Source organism: Pogona vitticeps, chromosome 10 (assembly GCF_051106095.1).
Source record: "Pogona vitticeps strain Pit_001003342236 chromosome 10, PviZW2.1, whole genome shotgun sequence".
Classification (NCBI taxonomy): Eukaryota; Metazoa; Chordata; class Lepidosauria; order Squamata; family Agamidae; genus Pogona; species Pogona vitticeps.
The window spans coordinates 10,900,451-10,914,460 of NC_135792.1; the positions used below are offsets into that span (position 1 = coordinate 10,900,451).

The 14,010-nt window shown below is 40.0% G+C and overlaps 1 protein-coding gene across 3 annotated transcripts in view; it reads right to left on the minus strand.

Moving 5' to 3' along the window:
- Positions 1 to 9,233: 9,233 nt before the first annotated feature.
- Positions 9,234 to 14,010, minus strand: part of LOC110069791 (uncharacterized protein F13E9.13, mitochondrial) — a 35,463-nt gene continuing 30,686 nt past the window's right edge. For 2 of the 3 annotated variants that reach the window (XM_072980882.2, XM_078380346.1), the window contains exons 7-8: positions 12,013 to 12,207; positions 9,234 to 10,668 (exon numbers count right to left, since the gene is read on the minus strand). In XM_072980882.2, the coding sequence (XP_072836983.2) occupies positions 12,017 to 12,207 (191 nt within the window). In that variant the 3' untranslated portion in view covers positions 9,234 to 10,668; positions 12,013 to 12,016. The remainder of the gene's footprint in view (positions 10,669 to 12,012; positions 12,208 to 14,010) is intronic. The other variant, XM_072980883.2, reaches the window with a different exon arrangement.

Below are 14,010 nucleotides of genomic sequence, written 5' to 3' on the forward strand. Positions count from 1 at the left end.
AAAAGACCGCAGCCCGTCTCCTGTCCCCAAGCACATTATTTTGAGCTCACTCATTAATTTCTTCGGTGTTGTTCATCCATTCCCATTTTTACTAAGACACTGCCTTTCAATCTTCATTTATTGGAAAGCTAAAATATGTTTTCTAAAAATAATATTGGAGCTGCTAAAAAATGCAGCCGTTTACTTGTAAGCTCCCACCAGCTGGGCCTGTCTGCTTTAAAAGTGACACCCTTGAGAATTACAAATAGGATTTAAAGGGAGGGGTGGGATGGTTTATGGGAGAGTGGCAAACAGTCTTTTTAATTCCTCATTTTGTGAAAACTATTGCTTTAATTGTTTCTCCCCTTTACGTACTTAATTATGTAATCAGAGAGAGGCATGCTACAACATTATTACTTCTGCTCACCTGTACTGGGCTTTCATTGGTATATCTTAGGTTCGCCAACTGGTTCTTGTTTTTTTTTTAATACAAGTGTGGCTTTATTCGAGTCAACACTTAGTCCACTGCTTATGGTTGGTTGAGGGTTTGTCAGACTTATTCAAAAGAAGTACCGTATTTTTCGCACCATAAGACGCACTTTTTCCCCACAAAACAGGGGGGTGGAAAGTCTGTGTGTCTTATGGAGGGAAGAAAACAGATTATATTTTCCTGTTTTCTTCTCCTAAAAAATTGGTGCGTCTTATGGAAAGGTGCGTTTTATGGAGCGAAAAATACGGTAACTTTTACACTCTCAGTCTCCAGGAAACTGCATTACAATGCTAGATTGACTATGCTCTGTATCTCAGTCTCCAGCTCCTATGGGCTATGGAGGGTTAGACCATGGCCCGTTCAGATCTCAAGACCCCACATAAGCTCCAGCACAGAGCACAGGAACCCCTGCTAATTTCATCACCAATGAAATTATCTAAAATAAAGGCTGCACTGTCTAAGTGCCAATACTCACTAAGTGCAAATCACTCTGAAGCTGGAGCATACCTGCCACTTCTTAACTGCAACATCACAAGGACCTGCCGAAACAAATGGACCACCACATGGGTAACACAAGACAGAATGGGCATCTCACTTTGAGCGCACTGCTGGCACACAGTTGGCCATCATCAAATGCAAAGAGAGACCTGTGTTTCACAGTCTATGAAGCGCTCTCCATGTAATTAGAAACCCTGCAAAGCAGAGTTCTTGATCATGGAGAGCATCTCCACATGTAAAATTTCCTCTTCACATGCATTGTCTCCCATGGGAACAACAGCAAGCAGTGGGGAGAGCTAGAACTCACTCCTGCTCGTGTTTGCATATTAAACCTGCTTTGAACACCTGCATATAACTTACGGAATACAAGCCGGGAGCAAATTTAGGGCTTAAAGCACTAGATTTCTTTATTTCCACAAAGCAAGGTCTGACACAGAGCTGAGTGCTTGACAGAAGACTGCCACAAGTAAGAGATGTGCCTACCTTATACTGTATAGGTTTGTAGACTAGTTATGGAGAGCCCCAGATTGTCTTGATGGGGAATGTTGAGCTACCGGGCCTTGTCTCCCAATTATTCCTGCATGAGAGTGCAGTAGTGATCTTGTGCTGGCAGAGCAAATTTACCTTCTACAGTGCAATTCTAAAAATGGAGGCAGGCCAAACAAAAAAAATGGCAGCGCGTGCACAATAATGTGCAGCAACATAAAGCCATTTCTTGGCATTTTTAATCATGGATACAGAAGCACAATATTCCTCATCCATAGACCGGAGGTTTTTTGAAGAGCTGAATAGCTCCGTTATGATTTACTTTCTCTTCTGTTTAGTAGAGAATTTAATCTGATGTTTTAAATGTTTTATGATATTTGTTATTGTGTTGTTTTTATCATGTATGTAAGCTGCCCCAAGTAGACTTTGTCTAGGGGGGTGAGGTAAAAATCTAATAGAAATATTAGTAAAAGTATTAAAATATGTGTATTTTATTCCATACTGTTATGGTCAGAATTCCGATTCACACTTGCATAATGGAAATTGCATATCTTGACAGCAAATCCACTCATGACCAATTTGCTTCCAAGCTATGCATGATTTCCCTTACACAAGTGTACACTGGCAATAGAATTCTGGCCATTGCTTGATGTTTTATTATGTATTTATTGACGTGATTGTTCAAGTTGTCTTTGAATTGTTACTGTTATTCAGTATCTTGTGAGCCACTCTGGTGCCTCCTTTCCCAGTTAAAGTTTTCTCCCTGAATACAATACGGTGGTATAAGAAAAGAACAGTTCGTGTTCTGCAATATTTACTTTGTTAAATGTGTTTCCAATTAATCAGGCAGACTGTTAACAAATTATTTCTGTTTACAGCTGTTTATAAACACTGCAGATAGTGTTAACCAGTTTAAAAGAGGCATTTGCTCCTGTGTGTTTGGGAAAAGGGAGTGCTTCTTCTAAAATAACGTTTGATGTGGCACCTGTGCATCATTGTATAGTGTGCTTTTTTTCTTCCATTTTCTTAGATGAAAACTCGTGCAGATTTAGATTAATTAATTAATTGATTTCTCTGAACATTCAACTGGCTACGTTTTTTTTTTAAATAGGCTAATAGCTCAAAGGCACATTGTGTGGATTCCACAAAGACCTACAAAAAAGGAGAAAGGCCATGTAGTTTTTCCCTTCCGCTGACACAAATAACAACCTGCCATTTCAGAAACATTTTAAGAGAGGTATAAAAACACTTTAAATCGATAAACATTTTTTTCCCCAATCAATTCTTCCAACAGACTTGTGCAGCTCTGCTCTGCCAGCTTCACAATCATTTCTTAAAAGTGTTCCTTAGGATTGAAATGGACTGGACCAGAAGCCGCTTGCCATCTGGTGTAGCCAGCTTCTGCATCGAGTCATCTTGTATGGGACCAAAGAAAGGAGCTGCTAGCAAGAAACAAGAAAACGGGACGTTGTCTCTTCACAAAGAGGCTCTTCCACACTCTGCTCTGTAGTTATCAAATATGCCTTTTGCAGTTCAGGATTGGTAACAGAGAAGTTACCAAGGAAGAGAGGGATCTTAAAGAGTGGCTGCTAGGAGTCCCCTGCATAAATCTCCATATTCCTGATAGAGGGCAAAGCTTCAATTAAGATTTGGCCGTAAGTGGACACAGTCTCGTGCTTATATTACCCCTAGCTTTCCTTGTGCGCTTGTTAAGCTACTTAACAAGATTTCTCAGGGGCCTGCTGCAGAGACAATGGAAGTCCCCTGAACACCAGTTAAGTATATGCTAGTAATGAGAATAAATCATACCCATATACCAATTTCCACCAGTCTTGCGTGGAGTTAGCCCTTCCTACATAAATATTCTCTGCAGAAATAAATCAGAGACATTAGCAAGAGCCCTGCCACATGAAACAGAAGAAGTCTTAACAGTTATCAGGATAGTTAACAGAATAAACCTATTCAATAAATAAATTTGCTCTCCACCAATTTATGTCACTGCTGTACTTAAAGTGAAACCTTTTAAATGAACAGATTTACTGTGTAGGGAGATCTCCAATGGGCCAGGGTAATTACACAAACGTGAGGCGTTACTTTTAAAGTGGATGAATGGATTGATACTTTTTTGATTTACTGCTGGAAACAGAAAAGATGGTAATGGCGCAAAATAAGCTTTTGCAAACCCCTTTTGGCAGACAGAAAATGTTTGATTTACCTAGGACATCCATCAGGTTCTATATGGTAGATTAAAGAAGATAGATGTCAAGGCATATGTGGAGGGTGGAGGGGGGGGGCTGCCTCTTTCCTCTTCACATTGCAAGTTAAATTAAAGGCTGGGGGGGGGAGCAATCCTATTGTGCCAATGAGAGGAAGTCAAATATAATTCATTGGCTAATCTAGTAAATGGATATTCTATACTGCTGAGGCTGGGAAAGTCATACAAATGCAATTCATGCCATCTTTGTCTCTTCTCCACCCCAACAGTTTTTTTTGTGAGTCTCAGCTACCTCCCAGGCCCCTTTGGTCTTGACAAAAAAGGTGAAGTTGGCTCCAAGAGAATCCATTTGGATGGTCTACAGGCCTCTCCCTGCACTAGTTTACACTCAGGGAGGCCTCATTTTTCAAAACTAGGAGTGAGTTTCATTTATTTGCTTTTTGGCAGCCCACGGGGCACATGGATCCACCAAAATGATCCACTATTGTTTTTGAGGCATTTCTATAGAAGGGTATGAGTGGAGACATACCCCATCCAATGCACATGAACCTTACTCTAATCCTCGTCAACAGTCCATTAGTTCCATCAATAATCAACAGACTTGGAAAAACCCCAACTATGGTAGAGTCAACTCATACCTCAGTCCACGTGGCTCCAATTCTAATAAATATGGACAAATATTAAGGAGTTTAATTGTTCTATAGTAATTGCTACTTTAATGTCTAAATAGCCCTCCAGACCTGAATCTAATCTTATCTGGCAGTTACTTAAAACAACAACAACTTTAGCCTTCATCCTATCAATGTCTTACTTGCCTCTGAACCCTCTTTAACTATAACCATTCCTTACATACCACAAGGAAGTCCTATCTGGGAATGTGTCCTGAGAGGGAAAACAGCTGTTTTGCATCTTAGCACACCTTCCTCTTAAAAACTCCCTGCTACATGGATAGGTAACATGCCAATGTTCCTAGCCTTCTTCATGAAAGGCTCATTTTTCCTGTGCATGCACATAAAACTGGCAGCAGGATAAGCATAACAGACAATCTCATCACCTACATTTTGGTGATGTAAAACTTTATCACAGTTATTTTCTGAATGCTTCAGTTGGTTCATGACCTATTAGATCACAGGGTTGTTGTGAGCTTAAGCATGATACACAAGTAATACAGAAAATTTATTCAAGTCTGATCTTGAATGAAGGTGGGATAGGACAGAACGGCAACAGAGAGGAAGGCGAAAAGAAAGTAGCTCAAAGCCCGAAAATAATATACAAAACAACAAGCAAAGTGATGCAGAGTTTCTTGGGCTTAATTGTCACACTCTTTTCTAATGCCATAAAACTGCCACTAATAACCATCCTTCCGTATTAGATAGCATTTCATTTCCAAGCACCCAAGCAATAAGTTGCTCTTGCTATGCCAAAAGAAACGTGATTTTTCACTGTGACTGACAGCCAACCACAAAGAGGTTCATCCATTCAAAACAATGCCCACATAAAATGGATACATGTAAAACTGCTGGATAGCTCAGTGGTTTAGGTCTATGGCTGCTGAGCCAGCAGTTGTGAGTTCAATTCCCCCACTGTGCCTCCTTGATAAGGGACTGGGCTGAATGATCCATAGAGTCCATTTCAGCTCTGCCATTTTAAGGTGATGATGATGATGATGATGATGATGATGATGATGATGATGATGATGATGATGATGATGATGATGATGATAATAATAATAATAATAATAATAATAATAATAATAATAATAATAATAATAATAATAATAATAATAATAATAATAGTCATTGTAAGTATAAAAAGTTATAAAAACACACACACACATGGTGGCGGCTTTCATGTCTGGCGTGACTTCGTTTTTCGTAGAAGACAAAAAAGTTGTGCAGACATCTTTGAACTTTCTGCCTATTTCAGTCAACAATTCTTGAGTTGTCTCTTGGCTCAGAAGCAAAGCCTTGCTTGCAATTTGGAGGCATGAGAATTTCTGTACCGTACCTGGCAGATTTATGTAGCTGAACATGCTAATGTCCTCTGACCTACTTAAAAATAAATATGACCTACCAAATTGTCATTTTTATGGCTATTTACAGCCCAAGCACTCTGTAAACTTAAGAATTAATTTTCCCTCAAGGAGATCGGTACTCCTTTATCCTTGGATAAACCATTCAAAATGCATACGGTGACCAGACTTGTAGTTTCTACCAAACTTGTAGTTTCTATGCAGTCCCTTCTTTTCTATAGTCCTTCTGTTTAGCAAGACTAAATATCCTACAGATCTGAAATCTGTAAAGTTAGGGCATAGGAGAGATGGCATTTGTGGGGAAAGGAAGGAGTGAGCCCATATGGGCAATCCAAAGCATGCGGTAGCTGGAAATTAAGGGAAAATACTATGCAGCCCACAGGACAAACATTTTCTCTTCCTAGCTGAAAAGATAACGAATAATAAGAGGAAAAGTTAATATTTTAGTGCAGACACAGAATAATCATAATGTGACTGAAAAGAAATCATACTGAATATGCTACCATCACAAATACTAGCATCCTACAGATAGAATAGTACTTCCCCAATATAAGGAAGCTGTAGTGTTACAGATGCTGATTAACTGAACAGATAAAACATTTCAAAACCAAAAAGACCGACTCCAGATTTAGCTATCCTGCGGAGAGCAGAATATACCAATTGCAAAGTATGACCAGTTACAATCAACAGGAATTATGTTACTTATGACTAATTCGTCCCATCAATTTCAGTACGTCTGCTCCAAATATTAAATATGGCTCCAGCTATAAAATAAATATAATAAAGTAGCATAAAGATAATCTGACACATGTGCCTAAAGAAACAGATTATAATCCAAGATGAATTAATCTGTTACTTTTTAAAGATGCCACGAGTTTTATTTTGTTTGCTTTTGTTATATTTGCTATCACTTGGGAATATCACATAAAAAATTTAAAAAAGCATTTTTTCTAAACATTTTAGATATTAATGGTGGATATATGAAGAAGTATTTTCATTTGCTTCTGTTTTTGATTCACATGCAATTATACCCAACATTATCACTGCAGGGCAAACTACTGTAGCAGATATATTGATATACAGTGGTGCCTCACATTACGACGTTAATTTGTTCCAGCGAAATCGCTGTAGAATGAAAACGTCGTAAAGCGAAATTTAAAAGCCCATAGAAATGCATTAAAACCCGTTTAATGCGTTCCGAAGGGCTGGAAACTCACCGTCCAGCGAAGATCCTCCATAGGGTGCCCATTTTCGCTGCCTGTGCAGCAAGGAAACTGTCCCAGAAAACAGCGAGGGCCATTTTGTTTACCCGGCAGCCATTTTGAAACCGCCGATCAGCTGTCCGAAAATCATCGTTTTGCAAAGAATCTGTTCCTGAAGCAGGGAACTGATCATCGCAAAGCCAATTTCCCCCATAGGAAACATCGTAAAGCAATTGCAAAAGCGACATCAAAAAGTTTGTCGTAATGCGGTTTTGTCATTAAATGGAGCAATCATAAAGCGAGGCACCACTGTACCTGTTAACAACAGCCTTTTGCAAGCTATCTTACAGTTAGAAGGAACATTTAAACACCTGGCCCTAGAAGCCCCACTCTGACTAAAAGATTCAATAACATTGCAATCCCTTCACGATTCAACCATGATTGCCTAATGTCCCTTTTACCTGGTATTCCTCCTAATACCGCATGTTACATGACAGAAATATGCAGGCCCAGTGCAAAACTGAAATGTGAGAGGAAGGATAGATTCTACTAGGCAAAAGGCAGCTATATGACATTTTTAAAAGGGCAAATCGAAAGCAATCAACACAGAAAAAAATTGTGTTGTGTAGGCTGGGGTGTTAGCTTAGGATACTATAATGAACCTGGCAAGTGCTGTAGTGTTTTAATGTAAATTAACACTAGATAATCTCTTTGCATATTTAAGCAATGCACTTCAAATTAATTAATACATATTTAAGAGATGTCTCCTTGAACAGCTGTTATTTACTTCTAGAGTTTCTCCACATTAACACAAGTTGCTTTGTTCTCCTCCAAAGTTATTCATGCTTCTTACAGTACTTTGTGAACATGCATGATGTAAAAATCAGCATTCTTTGCTCCCAAAGAGATGAGCCTTTCTGATAACTTAATATTTTAACATTAAACATTCAAGCAATTTTCCAAAACAGAAAAGGTCAAATCGTACTTACAGCATCTGCTTGCGACAGACAAGCAGATGCTTAACGCTACTACACAAATACTTGCAGCAGTGAACATGATAAAAGGGAGGCAATCAATCTTCTACGGTGAATTTTAAAGTCAAATTTACTTTTGATGCTAGCCCACTAAATTTCACCATTACTTCTTTGTGTGTGTGTCATTATTTAAGGCCACATTACAGGCCTTTCTCTGGTTTCTGAAGTACCGGAAACTAGTACATGGAATGCCTATACTTGAAGAGAGGCACCAGAAAGTAGGATACATATTCTGAACACTACACAGTCAGAAATGTCATGTTCCTTTGCAACTCATTTATATATTGTTGTAAAATGCAAATGCTGTTTTTCCCCTAAAGAGCTATCTAAACTGCAATCAAACTGGTGTAATAAGCTTTTCAGCTTTCCCACCAAGATACAGGTCCTAGGATTTTTGGTGATTCCCTGGTGACAGTTTAAATGAGCATAAAAACCAATACCACTTGCTATGTAGATGCTTCTTAAGTACTGAATCATATGGCTGCAAAAAAAAAAAACCCCTAAATTCTGTTCCAAGGTTAAATAACCTTTTATCAATGTACCCTGGACTGCACAAGGCAGATTAAAGCAGCAGCTTGACAAAGTGTGATCTAAGACATCATTAGGTAAAGGTTTCCCTTGACATTTTGTCCCATCGTGTCCGACTCTAGGCGGCGGTGCTCATCCCCATCTCAAAGCCGTAGAGCTATCGTTTGTCCGTAGACAATCCTCCGTGGTCACGTGGCCAGCGTGACTAGACATGGAACGCCGTTACCTTCCCACCGAGGTGGTACCTATTTATCTACTCGCATTTTTACATGCTTTCGAACAGCTAGGCTGGCAGGAGCTGGGACAAGCAGTGGGAGCTCACTCCGTCGCGTGGTTTCGATCTTCCAACTGCTGATCTTCTGACCTCACAGCACAGAGGCTTCTGCGGTTTAACCCTCAGCGCCACCACGTTCCCAAGACATCATTATAATGTGACAAATTATGAACTATTTAAGATGAGGAGGATGTTAATGCAAGAGGTAGGCGCACCACCACATGTCCTGCCTCCCCCACTGTTGGTCAAATGTAGACCTAGTTAGCATGTCTTGGTTTGCTGAAAACTCTGAACCTCAGTCATATCTGATGAAGTGGACTTCTCCACGAAAGCTCAGATCAAAGAATACAAAAGTTCGTTTTTAAGGTGCCACCATATTGTTGTGTTTTTTTACTTTTTATTTTGTTTTCAGTTATGAAATTATCCCAAAATCCCGAGATGAACCCATGGAATATGCACATGCAAAGAACAGGAGAGAAGACAACCACAATGAAATGCCTGCTTACCACAGGGGACCTCAAAATTTAGTTATCACAGGAGAGCACAAAATGGAGCATTAAGTATTCTATAATTAAGAGCCAGAATGTAAGCAATAGATAGTGTCACTGTAAATTTGTTTATATAAAACACAATAATTTATTTATGTACTTATTTTAAACATTTTTATCCTGCCTTTCTCCTTAAAAAAGATACAAGGTGGCTTACATAATTAAAAATACAATATTTAAAATCTCAAACAGTAAGTATACAAATATTTAAAAAGAATTAAACAAGTGCTATATTAAAAACAGTAAATAAAATCAATGCTAAAACATATTTAAAACAATAGTGCACCACAGTCAATTTTTTTAAAAAAAAGCCCTCTCAGACCATCAGCGATTAAGGAAAAGCCTGCCTGAGGAGAAAGTTCTTTACCCCCGCTTGCGTGTGGACAAGAAAGATGGGGCCAGCCCGGCTTCGTTTGGGAGGGGATTAAAGAATCAGGGTGCAGCAATAGAGAAGGCCCTCTCGTATCTCTCATAAAGGGAGACGTAGTCTTTTAGATAGCTTTGGTCCAAGCTGTTTAGGGCTTTATGGGTTAAAACCAGCACGTTGAACTGGGCCCAGAAATGGATCAGCAGCCAGTGGAGCTGCTGTTAACAGGGAAATTCTGTGTACCCTGTAACCAGCTCCAGGAAGCAATCCGGCTGCTGCATTTTGGGCCATCTGGAGTTTCCAAATCCTTACCAAAGGCAGCCCTATGTAGAGCACATTACTGTACTTAACACCATATCCTCGAGATGTTACTAGGGCAATAATAACAACAGTCATGTGCTGTCATTAATTCTGACTTATAGCGATCCACTGAGCAATCTGGCCAGCATGTAAAACATAACACAATGTATAAAACAACACAAAATCCCTGATAAAATGTCCTAACATGGGTTCCGGACCATGACCTGAAGCTAAGTAGGTACAGACCCCACCTATTTTTGGACGGGAAGAGACAAATGTAATTTTAGAAATCTTAAGCTAAACAATGTATTTATCCAATTTATATCCCGCCTTTCTCCCAAGAATAAAATGCAAGAATGCTTACAATTACACAGAATAAAATTAAAGCATAGATTGAATTAAAGCATAACAAATTTAGCACATGTTTTTAAAACAGAACAATAAAGAAAACATTGTCTCCAAATTATAAGCCCCTTTCACAGCAAGGCAGGTCAGTTGCCAAAGTGTTACCTGAATGAAAAAGCTTGTGTCAGTGAAAAGACAACAGGGTGACATAGTATCCATTTACCTGATAAATAGATCCTTGTCAAATTTGTTAATGGTCTTGAGGCGCTTTTTAATCATCACTGGGCAATATACAGTTTATAGGATGTATGCGCCCATCACCCTCTCTGGGTAATCCACCTCCATATTTCTTTCACAGCCACTGTTAATTCTGCCACCAAGGAGAAGCAAGAAAAGTCACTTATAATTATAAGAATAATAAGAAGCAGCCTTAAAATGATTCAGACCATTCATCCATCTAACCGACACTTGTCAATTCCAGATGGCAGTGGCTCTCCGAAGGTTTTTAGAGGTTATCCAGAAATCCTTAGTATTGAATAATAGTCTCCCATCCAAATACTAACCAAGCCTGATCCAGCTCGGCTTCTAAAATCTGATGATAGCAGAACTGTTCATCATCAGATGATACCAGAGTACTCAGAGCCGTCTATATGAACTTAAACATCCATATTTATCGCTCAGTGACTGTCCTAAAATGTGATGAACTGCACACACGAAACAGCCATCACAGAGAGAACTTTTGCATCGTGAGACATCATCTCAAAACATTTTACCTTTCACTGAAGACCGTTCGCACATTCAGTTGAGAGACATCAATAGAACCTGAAAAGAGCTGCAACACACACATACACTGCTGCAGTGATTAAAATGTTGGTGTTCCACTAGAACAACTCTACCTTGGAACAACTCCAGTGGCACCACCAGCTATTACATCTTAAATTAAATGAGTGTAAAGGAAGGAATCAAATGCTCGTATTTTCTTTCCTTTTTAACTTGCATCACTGTAGTAACAGATTATAGCTTCACCTTCCCAATAATGAATAAATATGATTTCTAGCAAGTCAGCATCTGCAAAATCATGACAATCATTACTCCTGAACAGTCATTATCAACATCTCTAATGCAGCTTCTAAATGCTTTTCTAGAATTGTGTTTGTAACACTTGAAAAACATTAGCCTGTTTATTAGTTGATGCCTTAGGTTCTAACGGGAGGGATTTCTCAAAACGCAGTTTCAGAGCTGGTGATAATTTCATCAGGAAAAAACTATAGCAGCACAAAAAAACTTGGGGTGGAGGGTAAGACTTCAAATATAGACTTCTTCTTGATGAGTGAGTGGGCTACGAACGTCTTAAATGATTTCCACATGGACAAGTTAAACTGTGTAACTTACTACAGCAAATTTCCACCAACCAATGATTACAGTACAAGACAAACATCCAATAGCAGAACAGGAGTGGACCTTGTAACATGACTGGTACTTTGTTAGTTAGCAGCAATTCACCAAAGTGAGTTATGCAATTTAAGTTGCATTCATAAAAATCACCAACAAGATTTGGGCCAAGCTGCTTTAAAGCAGGCGTGTGCAGGTTTGGGGGCCTCCAAATCTACTCTGCCCCAATATTTGGACTAAAGATAAAGCATTTGGTGTAATTGTATTACATGATAAACCCTCAGTAGTGCAAATACTAGATATGCTTGCAACAAACGCTAACCATTTCATTCTTTCAGTTTACGAATATGCTCCATAAATCTCTTCACACGATCTGAATCAATTCTATTTGCCCAGTAGCCTTCCTTCTTGAAATAGGAACCAATGATCAAAGCGTTTGCAGCCAAGTAGTCCTGCACATTATCCAGAGTCACTCCAGATCCAACCAGCACTGGAATCTTCACAGCGTGTCCAACTTCTAGATAAAGTTTTTAAAAAATTATTAATAGACCCTCTTTGGATGCAAGGCAGGTTGGAAAGTTGTTTATAATTTGCAGCACCACACAATACATGGGTAATAAAGGTAAAGGTTCCCCTTGACAATTTTTGTCCAGTCGTGTTCAACTCTAGGGGGCGGTGCTCATCCCCGTTGCCAAGCCATAGAGCCAGCCAGTTTCCGTGGTCATGTGGCCAACGTGACTAGACACGGAACACATGGGTATTCCATACACAATTTTAAGCAGTATTTCATTGTACAATGTCACCTATCTGGAAGATTTAACTAATACAGGTCCTGTTCTGATGTATGTACCATGGCTTAGTAAGCCATGTTATTTATGAGAGTTTGGGTCTGGATGATCCTACCCATGAAAGAGGGAGAGAGAGAAACTGTAGCACAAGTATGCTTGTATTTGGGGTTTAAACTGAGCTGTACTGATGTTTTGCAGCAAGATTTTTAGCTTTCAGCCTCACCACCCTGTCTTATTCTGAAATGGGTGCTTTTCAAGAAGCCATAGCAGTCATTTTGAAAATGGCCAATTGTGAGGCGAACACCTCAGGAAACCTTGGTGGGCCATCTGCCCGCGGTCCTGCAGCCCCAGGTGAGCCCAGGAGAAACTGAATCTCAGAGCATCAGTGGCTGTAATCAAAAAAGCTGCCTGATGAAGGGCACCCAGAAAGGGAGGCAACAGCCAGGATAAAGGAGCTGGAGGAGGAGAGCTTGGGGTTTTTGGACAGAGCAAGAGTGGTGGAAGCATGGGTTCTCATCTTCTGCATCTCCAGAAGGGGTGGAGGGTCAGGTAGGAGACCTCTGGGAGAGCCTCCTCCTACTGAGCCTGTTTGGCTGCGGACCTCGAGCACCCACGTCAACACTGGCCATGAGCCAACACGCCAACACAGCCTTGGCATCCTGCCAACTGATGGGAGCTGCTGAGTCAATATCCGCCCGATTATAGCCTTGGAGATAATCTGGTCCCCTCATCCAACTATACCAGCTATTGCTGAAATGCATGCAGCCCAGGTCAGGCCTCTGCGCTTTCCAAGGCCAGGACCTAAGTGATATCCAAGTGATATCAACTGGGCTCCTCTTGGATAGACAGCACCCAAGGGGTTAGTTCCAGAAACTCACCCCCTTGGAGAACATGGTAAAGGAAAAAGACAGCGGAGACAGGTTATGTTAAAACAAAATAGGCTACTACTGTTTAGACTTCCAAGATAGAACCCGTGGAGTTATTGCCAAAGGACATTCTGGTTACCCCAGAGGTCAGGCCAGAGGCCCTCACAGCAACCAGCCAAAGCAACCTTTTTTAAATAAAAGCATTCATGACACTTTCTCACAATTCCAAATGTGGTCACCAAAAAAGGTTGAAGACCATTATTCTAGGATTGGTATCAATAACTGAAATTAGGCCTCTGGTCTTTAGTTGGTCAGTAAGGATACAATTATGGATGGTGATTACAGGCTGAGGGCCTCCCTGCCTTTTGGCTGTGGGACTTTGTCACACCATCTACATCCAAGCTTTGTGGAAAGACTCCTGTGTTCTCCTGAGCTGTAGTCCAAAGCATTAACATTCCTCTTTGTACTGCCACATATTGAATAACAATTGCACTACACACACTGTTCCCTTCAAACTGCAGGGTAATACCATTTTTTTAACTGTACCATTAATTGGAAAGAGAACCAGCAAACATAGCCAACAAAATCATTTAGAGCTCTTCAATTCCCACATCCTATGACCAATGACAAAAAAGCATAACAATTCGAGAAACTGATATAATACAC